Source organism: Artibeus jamaicensis, unplaced genomic scaffold, assembly GCF_021234435.1.
Source record: "Artibeus jamaicensis isolate MK-2021 breed Jamaican fruit bat unplaced genomic scaffold, CSHL_Jam_final scaffold_612, whole genome shotgun sequence".
In the NCBI taxonomy this organism is placed as follows: domain Eukaryota; kingdom Metazoa; phylum Chordata; class Mammalia; order Chiroptera; family Phyllostomidae; genus Artibeus; species Artibeus jamaicensis.
Genome location: NW_026522049.1, coordinates 10,390,157 through 10,404,468, shown reverse-complemented (window position 1 = coordinate 10,404,468; position 14,312 = coordinate 10,390,157). Strand labels below are relative to the sequence as shown.

The 14,312-nt window shown below is 42.4% G+C and overlaps 1 protein-coding gene across 1 annotated transcript in view; it reads left to right on the top strand.

The window, feature by feature from the left end:
* Positions 1–14,312, top strand: part of CERS3 (ceramide synthase 3) — an 85,939-nt gene that overhangs the window by 45,834 nt on the left and 25,793 nt on the right. The window contains exons 8-10 of the mRNA XM_037145884.2: positions 3,671–3,763; positions 5,988–6,116; positions 9,255–9,361. Of these exons, the coding sequence (XP_037001779.1) occupies positions 3,671–3,763; positions 5,988–6,116; positions 9,255–9,361 (329 nt within the window). The remainder of the gene's footprint in view (positions 1–3,670; positions 3,764–5,987; positions 6,117–9,254; positions 9,362–14,312) is intronic.

Below are 14,312 nucleotides of genomic sequence, written 5' to 3'. Positions count from 1 at the left end.
CTCCTGTCCAGTCCTTTGTCTCTTTCTGTGCTGGGGTTGACCGAGTCCTTATTCTTGACCTGTCATTTGTCTCATTCTGCTAGTTTGTCTACAGTTAATGTAATTATGTATTTGAGTTTAAATTCACCTTCTTACTATTTTATTTTCTATTTATGCCACCTAATGCATTTCCTTTTTAAAATTCTCTTCTTTACTTTTTATAGGACAGTCAAGTTTAAAACATATCATTATTCCACTTCTTTTCTTATATAGTTTTTCAGTTATGCATACTGTTATTATTTTAATAATCATCCTAGAGATTACCATATACATCCTTGAATCATTAGAATTAATATAAATTAGTGTCCTAACCCCTTTCTAGTCACTGTAAGGTCATTAGAATATTCCATATACCCTCTTCCTATTCCTCTTTCAAATATTTAAAACCCTGCAAGTCACTGCTATTATTGTTTTGTAAATCAGCCAAATTGTCCTTTCCATGCTGTTCCTTGCATGCTGCATTTCCATGCTTCCTCCTGAAATTATCGTCCTTCAGGCTGAAGAAGTCCCTTTGATTTGCTAGTCTAAAATGTTATCATTTGCCTTAATTTTTTAAAACTTTTTTATTGATTATGCCATTACATTTGTTCTATTCCCCCCTCCATTCCCCTCCACCCTGCATACCCCTCCCCCACCATTTCCCCCTTTAGTTCATGAACACGTGTCTCAAATTCTTTAGATTCTGTATTTCCCTACTATTCTTACCCCCCCATCTATTTTCTATCTACTGTCTATGCTACTTATTTTCTGTACCTTCTCCCCCTCCCACTCCCCTGTTGCTAACCCTCCATGTGATCTTCATTTCTATGTTTCCACTCCTGATCTAGCTATCCTCTTAGTTTGCTTTTGTTTTAGGTGTGGTTGTTAATAACTGTGAGCTTGCTGTCCTTTCACTGTTCATATTTTTTATCTCCTTTTTCTTAGATAAGTCCCTTTAACATTTCATATAATAAGGGCTTGGTGATGATGAACTCCTTGAATTTGGTCTTATCTGAGAAGCACTTTATCTGTCCTTCCATTTTAAATGAAAACTTTGCTGGATAGAGCAATCTTGGTTGTAGGTCTTTGGTTTTCATGACTTGGAATGCCTCTTTCCAGCCCCTTCTTGCCTGAAGGTCTCTTTTGAGAAATCAGCTGACAGTCTGATGGGAACTCCTTTGTAGGTGACTGTCCCCTTAGCTGTTGCTGCTTCTAGGATTCTCTCCTTCATTTTAATCTTGGCTAATGTAATTATGCTGTGCATTGGTGTGCTCCTTCTTGGGTCCAACTTCTTTGGGACTCTCTGAGCTTCCTGGATTTCCTGGAAGTCTATTTCCTCTGCCAGAATGGGGAAGTTCTCTTTTATTATTTGTTCAAATAAGGTTGCCACTCGTGACTCTTCCCCTTCTGGTACCCCTATAATTTGGATGTTGGAGCATTTAAAGATGTCCTGGAGGTTCCTAAGCTTCTCCTCATTTTTTTGAATTCTTGTTTCTTCATTCTTTTCTGTTTGATATTTTTTTCTTCCTTCTGGTCCACTCCATTGATTTGAGTCCCAATCTCCTTTCCATTACTATTGGTTTCCTTTGTATTACCATTCATTTCAATTAGTTTAGCTTCCATATGTTTCTCTAATTTGTGACTAAAATCAACCAGTTCTGTGAGGATCCTGATAACCAGTGTTTTGAACTGTGCATCTGAAAGTTTGGCTATTTCTTCATCGCTTGGATTGATCGGCTCTGGGGCTCTGAGTTGTTCTTGAGCCAATTTTGGTCTGTTTGCGCCGTTAAGTACGCCGAGCGAAGCCTTAGTTGTTTACCAGGACGGGGCCGCCCAGGTCGCTGGTTTGTGATGCTGTGTGTGGGGGTGTGGTCAGAGAGGGAGCAGTGACAGTCCTCTCCGCTAGCCCAGTCCGTCCAGTCCCACCACTCGCCCCGGGCCTGTTTATCGGATGGGAATTGTGCGAGCCTGCTGCCCCACGCCTGCTCCCCTCTTCACTGGTTTATCTGCACGCAGCTGGGCCTCTTCCCTGTGTGCTCCTGTAGCTAGCCTGAGATCTGTGCCTTTGGCTGTGTGCGCACCACCCGTTTGGGGATTTTTTTTTGCCAACCTGCTCCGCTGCTGGCTTCACTCCTCTTACCGGTTTAGCTGAGCATTTCGTTGTCTTCGGACTCCGTATTGTCAAGTTTCTGTGTGGCTTGGTTGTGTTTTTTGTTGTTAAAAATAGTTGTTCTTAGATTTGGTTGTGCGTGGAAGCAAAGTGGTTCCACCTACACCTCTATCTTGGCGGAAGTCCTCCATTTGCCTAATTTTTTTAAAGGATATTTTTGCTGGGCATAGAATTCTATGTTAATAGTTATTTTCCTTCAGCACTTTAAAGATGTCATTTTTGCTATCTTCTGCATCCTATCAGTTTCTTTAAAAAGTTAGTGTTCTGGCTGATTTTAATATTTTGTCTTTGTCTTTCAGCAGTTATAGTATGATAGGTATAAATGTTGATTTTCTTTGAATTTGTCCCGTTTACTGTCCATAGTACTTGCTGACTCTGGGGCTTGCTATCTTGAGTCAGTTTTGGAAAGTTTTAAGGCATCCTTCTGTTCCTTTCTCTCCTCTCTTTCTGGAATTTCCATTACAAATGTGCTAATGTGCTAGCCCTTTACACCAGCTCCCATGTGGCTCTTACAGTTTTCCCAATATTTTTCGTCCTCTGGTCTCTCTGTGCCCCGGTCTGTTAGGAGACATTTCTCCACAGCTCTCTTGCATTTCATCCTGTTGTCTGAAGTGAAACTCTGACTACCTTTTGTTCCGCACTGTGTTTTCAAGGATGTTTGCATGACAACCTTGGAAGGTAGAAAAATGTCTCTTTCTGGAGCAAAGGATAGGCATGTTGCTGTCCCTTTAGAAAAGAGTAGGGTCCCCAAACTCAGGGTTTTCTCTGGTAACACTCCCCACTGCAGGTGCAGGCGACATCTGACCCTCTTCACTTAGCCCTATGGGAACTTGGATGAGAGAACTGGCCCAAATATCGATAACTTACACCGTGAATAATAAGCTTTTAAATCTGTGGTTCAGAAGTCTCATATCTTCTACCAGCATCCATGAAACTTTGGCAAAGTAACGTGCAAGTAAAGAAAAACCTCCGACCCTTCACAGTTCTGGGTATTTTCTGCTTTCGTGTCCTCCAGTTCACTGGTGCTTTCGTCAGCAGTGTCTAGTCTGCTGTGATATTTATCTTTGGAGTGCTCAGTTTTAGTTATTATATTTTAAAGTTCAGAGACTTTTATTTAATTCTTTTTAAAAATAAATACTCATTCTCTGTTGAAAATGTCCACCTTTTAACCAAATTTTAAAATTATTTTTAAGTCCAAGTCTGATAAATCCAATATCTTGATAATCTGTGGATCTGTTTTCTTTCTTATTTGTCATCTTATGCTTGATAACTTTTGATTGAGTAACTTGACTTTGTAATTGTTGTTTACCCAATTATTCTTTTCAAATAATAAAATTCCTGAAAACATCTCCGGTTCCTTCTTGTAAGCTGAAATGTAAAGCATTATTATTTGTGGGAATTTTACATCAATTGGGGTAAACAGTAGTTTTATCCTTAAAATGAGTTAAACAACATTAAAGTGAGTACTCTCATTTTCCTCAGCCCTTGCTGCCATCCCAGTACTGGTACTACATTTTGGAGATGGGGTTTTACTGGTCTCTCTTATTCAGCCTGGGCTCTGATGTCAAGAGGAAGGTAAGTGTCTCGTTTACAAAACTACTTTATTCTTTTTTTTCCAAAAGATTTTATCCCCTGCCCCAAATCCCAGTCTTTAAATTGGATTTCATGTGTGTTAAGTTTGAGTTCATGGCTTTTTTTATTTTTACAGCCTTGGTAAGTATTTGTAGTAAAACATTATAGAAACATTAACTTTGAAGCTAATTGAGTCATTTTCTCAAGGGATAGAATTGAAAAAAATGCTGAGGTAGTTGATCCTGTAATGATTTTGTCTTTTGTAATTTCTTGAGACAATCAAAAAAAGTTGATTGTTCTTTATCATCTACAAGGTGCATTTAGTACTTTTTCAAAAATTAAATGCACCCTGACCAGTGTGGCTCAGTTTGTTGGGTGTCCTCCTGCAAAGCGAAGGGTTGCTGGTTCAATTCCGCCAGGGCGCATGCCTTGGGTCCCCAGTTGGAAGAGGCAACTGATTGATGTTTCTCTTCCTCTCTTCCTCCCTACCCTCCCCTCTCTCTAAAAATAAATAAATATAAAAAAATTACAAAACTAAATGCACCTACATGTCACATGTTGGTAAACACATGTCTTCAGAGACGTAACACTATCAGGAGTTGGGTAAAGCACAGGCTCTGGGCCCAGATTGCCTGGGCTCGAATCCCTGGCTTGCTCACTCACTAGCATCTCAAGTTAGTTGGTGAAACTCCCTAAACCATAGTGTGGAGCTAGAAATAGTTCCGATCTCTTCTGGTTGTTGTGAGGATTAAGCAAGTTAAATCACATGAAGCACTTCCTGGTAGACGGTATGGGCTCAATAATTAGGCTGTTATCATCAACATGTTCGCTCTGTTACTTTGGCTGCCAGGAAACCTCCATCTTTAAGTATCTTACAAAACACTGTTATTGAAGTATTCACATGGCATACAATTCATCCATCCGAAGTGCATAATTCAGTGGTTTGGAGCATAGTCACAGCGTTCTGTGATCACCGCCACAGTGCACTTGGGAACGCTTTCATCACCTCAATGACAGATTCCTTTAGCAGTCAGTTCCCATTTCTTCCACCTTCCCCAGCCCTAGGCAACAACCACCAATCTCCTTTTGTCCCTGTGGATCTGCCTCTTCTGGACATTTCATATAAATGGAATCACACAGTATGTGTTTTTTTGTATCTGGTGTCTTTCACTTAGCATAATCTTTTCAAAATTCATTCCTATTGTAACATGTGTCAGTATTTCATTAGTTTTTTAAAAAATAACCCTTGTATGGTTATACTGCACTTTGTTTATTTAGCTATTAGTGATGAATACTTGGGTTGTTTCCACATTTTTGGCTACTATGAATAAAGCTTCTATGCACATTCGTATGCAAGGTTTTGCATAAGCATATGTTTTTATTTCTCTTGGGTATATACCTAAGAGTGGCAATGCTGGGCTACATGGTCATTTTATGTTTAACCTTTTGGAAACTGCCAGATTACTTAACAAAGCAGCCATGCCATTTTACATTCCTAACACAATGTATAAGCATTGCAATTTCTCCACGTTCCTGCCAACATTTGTTGTTGTTTATCTTTTTTTTTTTAGCTTTTTTTTAGCTGTCCTGGTGGGTGTGAAGTAGTATCTCACTGTGGCCTCTATTTGCATTTTCCTGATGGCTAATGAGATTAAGCATATTTTCATGCGCTAATTGGCTATTTGTACATCTTTTTTTGCAGAAAACCTTTGAGTTTTTATGCTCAGTTGTGGTAATTTTCCTTAGCCTCAGTTTACTGATGTAGTGATTCACTTTTATTTGTTACCTCTTTCATATGCAGCACCTCTTTCTGTAATGGCTATGTGGTTCTATTACATGTCTTTTTTTCCTTGTTGGAATTAGACACAAATAAACAATCAGTGTAAATGAGCACAGGAATATGCATGTGTGTATACGTGTATGTGGTGCATGTGTCTACATATATGCAGAGCGGGGCGGGAGGGAGGACAGCAGACGGTAGGGCTGAGCTGACAGCAGGTCGGGGCTCTCTCGGAGTTCAGTGACTTCATCAGTGAGGATAACTCTTGTCCTTTTTGCTTCCCAAGGATTATGTTTAAGAATTAAAGTGAAAGTATTTGACAAATATCAAAACATGCACGTGTAAGTTATTAGTTTTAAGCTATTATTATTATTATTATCAGGCCTTCCAGTGATTGGGAAATAACTGCATTTTCTTAATGGTTCCCATTTTCCCCTCGTTATGTAGGATTTTCTAGCTAATGTCATCCACCACCTGGCTGCTATTAGTTTGATGAGCTTCTCTTGGTGTGCTAACTACATTCGCAGTGGGACCCTGGTGATGATCGTGCACGACGTGGCCGACATTTGGCTGGAGGTAAGTGTTCACTGTTGAAACGCTGATAACAATAGCACTTCCTGGGTTTCTGTGATTCCTCACAGGAAGGATTGTCTCTGAGCAATTTAGAATGGCTCTCTGTCCCGAAGACACCCCAAGTCCACAGATGTTGCTGGGTCCCCAGATCCTTAAGTTCAAAGAAATGAAACTTTTAGATTTTCATTTCCAGCCCTCGTTCTTCATGGTCCTTGACAGGGAGGTTAATTTGTGGGATTCCACTTAAGGAAGTTGTGTGCAGAAAGTAGCTCAGGAAGTAAGCTAAGCTACTTGAAGATGGAATGCGCTCTAATTTTTTGAAAGGAAAACCTGGATTTGTGGCACTATGGATTCTTCACGCTGGACAGTGCCCTGTACTCACTCAAGCCAAAGCTGAATACCCACCCACTGGATGCTTGCACTGCCCTGCCCTGATGATCCTCCAGCTTCGTGAACGAAAGCTGTTCCTTATTCAGGCAACATTTTATTTTCTAAGGAAGCAATGTTTTGGAGCAGTGGATATTAAAGCAGCAGTCTTCCTAGTCCCAAACCACACAAATCTGAGGGACAAAGCAAAACCAGGACTGTTTTCTCCACCCATGTTGTTAGGTGCTGATCCCTGTGGCCCTTTGGGGGTGATCCAGTGATCCCCTTAACTGCCAGCTCTGCTGCTGCACTTAGAGCTGCATTTCCCAGAGCCCCTTGGCTCGTCGTTTCAGTATACCCATTTACAAGGAAGCCAGGGGAAATGATGCTAACCCACTCCACATTCAGAATTGCCTCTTGAAGAGCAAGGGACTGAATATAGGTTGATGTGGAAGAAACTAAATTAAATTTAGTAGGATCTTCTTCTTCTAGATCTGGGTTCAGCAAACTTTTTTGAATAGGGCCAGAGAGTGAATCTAGCTTTGTGTACCACATAGAATTTCTTGTCACATTCTCCGCCCCCCCCCCTTTTTTGGTCTTTTCTTATATTCCTTAAAAAATGTGAAAACCATTCTCACCTCAAGAACTGACAAGCTTTAGCTCATAGACTGGGCTGTGACTTGCCAAACCCTGTTCTAGACATAACGAGAAGTCATTTGCAGCCATTTCAAAGCAACTGGCTACTATTAAAACGCTAGCTGTGTAGAGCATTTTGTTTCTCGTATGTAATTGTAATTAGGCATGTAAATCCTATTCTGAAGGTCAAGATGATTACATTTGCTTCAGGCAGCAAATAGCTTAGCAAAAGAAGGATTGTGCCAGTTTTTCCATGTGTTTCTCTTTGTATGTGGCCACCTCTGTTTTAATTACCCCCTTCTCTGATCATATCTCAGGAACCCTGCCTGAAAATTAAGACCACATTGGCCATGACTTAAGGGTTTTTTTGCTACTCCGTTGCTTCTAAACCCTCCAGTTCAATTGCCTTTGGTGTGTGTCCACTGTAAAAACAGCTCCACTGTGTTATTCAAAGGGAGTTAGACATTGGAAGTGGGAATGAGCCTAGGATTGTCCTTTCCAGCCCTCCCCCACCCTGTCTCTGACACTATGTAACTCCTTAGGCAACTGAGTAAGGCACTGGATGCTTTGTGTTCTATCCTCAGCTGTAACAGGAGAAGCCACATCTGACCCTTAGGGTAGGTTGTCAAGGTTAGCTCATTTCTGTTAGAAAATGCTCTTAGGACCTTAGGTAAAAAACGAAGAAAAATGAAATGTCAAATCCAGAGGTCCCTTTGTGGGTAAACTATGACAGCAGTTTCATGTTGTTAATGATCATGAATCATTCTTGATTCACAAGTCAGGATCTAAACTTGAGGTTCAGTGAGCAAGGCCAGCACCTTCCATCTGCTGGTGGTAGAGACAACATTAAGTAGTGGCATGGGGCCTGCTTTTTTATATTCTCCAGGGGTGCCTATTCCACAGCTTCCTCAAATAGTTCCTTTTTTTAATGTTTGTCCTCGCAGTCAAGTTCTAATTGAACCCAGACATGGTACAGCTTTCGCCTCTGTGTGGACCTTCCTAGGGATGCAGACTATTAATCTTTCATATCCCTCAAGACAGTTGGTGGGCCCTCTCTTAGCTTGTTCTTTGCAAGGAAAAACAGCCTCAACATCTACCACCTTTTACTCATAAGTGGCCTTTTTCCTTTTTCATGAATCTTCTTGCTTCTTTCTGTTGTCCACATGTTCAAGTTTAGATCCAGGACCCAGCGCTTTAACAGTATCCTGACTGATGCACAGCAGAGGAGATGGGTCACTATCTCAGATCCACCTTTGCACAGTCAGAATAGACTGTGTGAGTATGTGCCCAAAAGAGTGCTGTCTGGCCCTGCACATCTCTAGCTACGCACTCTGGCCTGGCCTGAATATCTGCCCTTTCAAACAGCTCCCTGCTCCAACCCAGGCACTCACTTTGAACTTCTGGCCTTTCTCTCATACGCATGTTCACCCACCTGGCATATTAGCCTCCTATCTCAGGGACTGAGACTGCATTCTTTTTTGGGCTGTGTGCCAACCCCATGGACCAATCACATCCTTACCCCATGGTTAATTATAGAAAAGTATGGAAATTGCAGTGCAATGTAAACCCTTTTTCAAGTGTAGAATCCTCTTCAATTAACCTTCTAAGGCCACATTAAACAACCCTTTCTGTAATTCTCTTTATTCACCACAGATAATAGGAGCAGTACAGATTAGCATAAAGTAAGGAGAGAAAATCAAGCACTCGAAACTGGGTATCAACTAGGACAAGGCCCAGGAGTTGCCTCCCAGCTGCCTCGTTGGCAGCGTGCCCAGCTCAGCCGGGACTTCCCTCACACCCCCGCCTTTTTTCAGCCCTGCCCACCTCCCCGTTCAATGGAGAAATTCAATAGATGCCCCAATAAAAGGCATGCTAACTTGTAGTGCTGCTGAAAGATTTTCACCTATCTTTTTTTAACATTGTGTTATGACCAGATAAAGAGAAGAGTGACCCAATGGATCCATCATCCAGATGTAAAAGTTATCCATATCACAAATCTTGTGTCATCTCTTTCCCTATTCACACATGCCCGATTGTTTTGAAGAAAATCCCAGATAGTATATCCTTTATAAATGTTCAATTTAAGAAACTTGTACTAATATCACTGTGTCTGAATACAATTTCTTTGTCTGTTTTCAGTCTGCTAAGATGTTTTCTTATGCCGGGTGGAAGCAAACCTGCAACATCCTGTTTTTCATCTTTTCTGCAATATTTCTCATCAGCCGCCTCATCATTTTTCCCTTCTGGTGAGTAGACAGGAGGCTGTGTCTTGCCTTTGGTCCCCGTGCTGAGGTGGCATTGGCATGCTGTTAAAGTCAGAGCATGACCCTCTCTTTCATTGACCTCTGGCTATTTGTGCCAAGTTCAGTTGGAGAAAAGAATGTGAAGGGGCCACTTTTATATACAATCAGAACAAAACTTTCCACTGTGGAAAAAGCTCCGACAAAAGGAGATGGGAACTGTGTAACCCAATGGGTAAGCAGCAACTCTTACTCTCCATCTTGTTTCATAAACATGGGTCTGTCTTGTGATTAACAGCTTTTCCACTTATTCCAGGGAAAGGTCACTGGCCAGTTATCAGCTCTTTGAAAAAGAGGCATGTTCTGTGTTCTAATTACAGTAATTAATGACTACCAGGAATTGTATGCCAGCCACTGGGTTAGGCCCTCTATATGTTTTGGCACTGGTCTACACAACGAATCAAAGGCAGGTATTATCACTCACAGTTCATGGATGAGGAAACTGATACTCATTTTATTGTCCATAATTACTGGTCCTAGCAATGGTTTGCATATCTCTTTCATACTGATTGGTTCTTGTTCAGTCTGTTGATTTTCTTGATCCAAGGGCTGGCAATGAAGAATCTATATTGTGTCTTCCCTGACAATCATTCCTTTGCCACACGTAATTTTCCATGTGTTGACTGACAGAAACCAGGGGGGTGGGAAATGTGAGGAAGCCTTCGATGGTTTGGAAGGGACATTGTATAACTAGCCATGGTTCGGGGCTGTCTGGGAGTTTCATATTGTCTCTACAGAAAAACTGGTGCTACTGAAGATCCTAAGTTCCAGGGGAAAGCGGTAGAGACCCAGGTTCCAGGCCAGATTCCTGGTGGATGTGCAGCACCCTGGACGACTAGCCAGGGGAAGTCTGGTCAGAGAGGTCAAAGTGTGCTGCCCTTCCTGTGGAAGCCAGCTGCATTCATTAAATGAGGACAGAGTGTCTTGATTAGACATTTTCTGGAGGGGAGAAGCAGAGTGCTGTGGTCAGGTTCATGGACGCAAGTCAGTCCCGAATTCAAACCCTGGTTCTACACTCACTGCCTATGTGCTCTCATATAGTTTAGGTCACTTCTCCATGCTTCCTTTTCTCATCTGTAAAATGGAAATCAGGGCTTTTGTGAGTCTCAGCTGAAGCAATACACATAAAATAACTTAAAACAGTGTTTGTAACACAGTAAGGACTCAGTAAGTCAGCTATTATAACTAAAATTATTAATGAGTCTTTTAGACTTTGGAGTTTCACCTGGAGTCAGATTTCTGAGATCCATGTGTATTATACTCTCTTGGTCAATGAATCACATTACCATCTCATTTGCTTTGGCTGAGCAAAATGTTTGTGAAATCAGAAAATTGTACAGTAGTGATTCATGGTGGGATTAGCATTGACGTGCAGATAACAGTGGAGCTATGGCTTGTCAGTGTGACTTTCCTGGGCTCCATATCCTGGATTTGCCCACCAACAGCTCCTCTTATGTTCCATGTGTTCCAGCTGCATTATTGTAGCTGCACAACAGGCCGTCTGAAAATATAGTGGCTTAGGACGACGTTGAACAAACTTTTTCTGTAAGGGCCATAGAATAACGACTTGAAGGCTTCGGGGGCCACATGTGGTCTCTGTTGAGTATTTTGCTTTGTTTTGTTTTGTTTCTTTTAAAATGTGCCAAACCCAGCTTAGGTCATAGGCTGTAGAAAAATGGGTTGCAGGCCCAGTTTTGCCCACAGTTCATAGTTTGCAGACCTCCCTCTTAAAACTGCAACATTTATTGATTATTATTATCCTTTATGGTTCTGGGAATTGACTGGCCTCAGCTAGATGCTTTTCATTCATGTGGTTACAGTCAGATGGTGGCTGGGAAGTTGGCTGAAATTTTCATGAAGGCTTCCTCACTCACATGGTTGAGGTAACACATAAAATCTACTGGTTGGTGCTGATTATTGGTTCAGGCCTCGGCAGGGCTGTCAGCTGGAATGCCTACACACAGCCCTGTCACTGGTCTGACCTCCTCATAGTGTGGCTGCTGGAATTCCAGGGTGATCAGCACAAAACACAGCTAGGCAGACACTGTCTCTCTTTTTATAGCCTTGGTCACAGCCAGTCACTTGCAAACTGGTTTTCTTCATTGGATCCCGGTCAGTAAGGCCAGCTCATGTTTAAGGGAAGGAGAATTAGACTCCATTTCTTAATGAGAGTAGTTTCAAAGAATTTGTGGACCTATTTTAAAAGCACACACCATGGAAGCTGTCAGTCCAGGGAGCTCTTTGAGAAGCCTCTAAGTATTGCTGTTGTGGTTGACTTTTGATTTAGCAGTGAGGGACACTCGCCTCAGACTTCTCCATGATGTCTCGAAACCCACAAGCAAGCTTGCCCAGTAAACACCCGAACTTCGTGTTGGGGTTGAGTGACTGTGGAGGTGCGTGTTACTTTCCCGCATATCCTTTTCTTTAAAAATCCTGCACTGAAGAACTCATTCTCCTGCCAGCATTTCTGGATTTCGAGGAAAATAGTCACGTGCATTTGGCATTTTCTTGATCTTGATACTTCGCTGAATTCAGAGAGCAGCCCATACCACTGGTTGCTGTCTTCAGAGAGCGAGCTGGATTGCAAATGAACCAGTATTAAAAGTCTTGACTGTAAAAATTTTTTGCCGGTAAAAATTTTTCTGTACTGACGTTGACTGATCTGCATTATTTGGAAGGTTGAAGAAAACCTCACCAAGCTATTAGAAGTTCGAGAGATGTTTTCAATTTTTTTAAAAAAGAATCAGTTGCAGTGTATTGCTCTAACTTAAATATCTTTCCATAAACTTGAACATGTTACATAATCATCTTGTGATGCCAAAGAGGAAAAGTCGGTTCCTTGTTGTTAGCCTATTCCAACAATCTGTCTTGATCTTGTAACTTTGCACACTCATTTTTCAAGGGTCTTTTACCGGTCCAGATTTGTTGGAATTTACTATGCAGCGAACAATGTGCAGATGATAGACCTCTTTCGGGGTTCAGGCATTTCAGAGGTGCGGCGGGAGGCGGTTTGCAGTCCAGTTGCTCTGTTCTTCCCAAATGCCGTTGTTGCACATTTGGGGGTGAGGTCAAGGGTTGAGTGGGGAGAAGGCTGACCCATCTGAAATTTTTCTGGAAGCTTTGAGAGAAAGAACTGGAGCTCGTACATTCTACTTGCCTTTTCCTTCCTTTGGCTCTTCCTTCATTTTCCCCAGCCTCAAGTACATTTGCTTTCCTGTGGTGAGTTTCCTTTTGTGTTGGTACCACTGTGTCCTGTCTTCTCCTCTCCTGCTCTTTACAGGATTTTATTTAGCCAATTCTCAGCCAGGGTCTGGCAGGAGTTAATGACACTGATTTTCTGGATGTTGTCGCTCTCAACATTAGGCAGAGATTCCAGTGAGCATTGTCCAAATTGCTTTGTTCAAAATGCCTGGTTGCCTCATTTGTTTGCATTTCTATTCAAAAGTGTTTAAATGTTAGACTTATATTCCCAACTACTATTTTTAAATAATGATGTCCGTATCTTTAAACTACTCATACAAATGCTGTCTGAAAACGATTAGTCTAGAAAGACTAATGTTGGGAATGACTCCTGACGGGTTTCCTCCATAAATGACCAGAACGGGTAGCGGTTCCATCCAGGCTGTCCTGTTGCAGGGAAGGACCACCCTCCTTCAGATGAAGTGGGCAGGTGGCAGGGCAGGGGGCAGTGCCGGCTCATCACTTCCTCGCTCAAACTCATCCCAGCTTGCTTCCTACCCTGCAGGAGTTCACAATGGTGGCCCTGGGGACCTTTGTGTCCTCCACTTTATCTGTATATTGGAAGACTGTTGATACCGACCTGTTTTTTTTTTATTTTATTTTCCAAAAAGAAACAAAGTCTTCTCCAGCTGTGAAAAATACTCAAGTCCCTGGCTCCAATAGTAGATACACTCATGGGAACTTTATTTTCCCCACCACTGGTTCGCTGGATTTCAGGTTTTAGCTCTTACCACAGGAAGTTTCGTGTGAAAGGGGATTCTGTGGGTGATGAGAACATGTAAATATTTGGACTGGCCATCAGGGAAGATGACAGTTTTAAGGAGAGAAAAGACAAGACCAAGTTGAAAGTTCAGCTGACATTCATCAGAGTGAGGACACCGCAGACCCTTTCTGGCCTCATAAAGCCTGGGCCTCAGTGCTGATGACAAGTCAGGGTGCCACGGTCACCCCCCTGACACTCCTGGGGTGGCGCAGGGCCCCGTGCACAGCCACCGGAGGGAAGGAGGGGCTTGTGCACTCTGAGAGTGGCTCTGTGGAAGCTGGGTGGCTCCCTGCAGCCGCCGCTGCAGATGTGAATCTCGGAACCAGACTTTCCAGTGGCACGCCTTGTGAAGGAGACAGTGAATTCACCGTTCGTGTTTGCTCAGCGCTCGTGTTTGCTCAGCGTCTCATCCCGCACTGCGCCCTCAGTAGAGCCCCTCCCTGCACACCCCCTCGCTTGGCCCCCCTGCTGTTCATGCTGTCATAAAGGACAGCTGCGGCAGTTGCTCTTCCTCAGATCATAGCACTGTAGGGTGGGGACTTCATTCACAAGGTCGTCCAGTTCCTTTACTCATTTAGGTATTTGGGAATAATTTCAAGCTCACAAGATAATTTCAAGTGTATTATAGAGAACTCTTATACATATTCTTTACCCAGGTTGACCAGTCAGCATTTTGTCTCACTTGCTTTGTCATTCCTGCTCTCTGTCTCTCTCAACACACACACACACACACACACACACACACACACACACACACACTTTTTCTGAACCGTTTTGAGAGTTGCAAACATTCTGTCCTTTTAGTCCTAAATACTTCTGTGTTGTTTCTCAGCATGAGACCATTCCTTTACTGACCTGCAGTCGAGCTCTCAGCTTCAGAAAGCATGGCAGTCT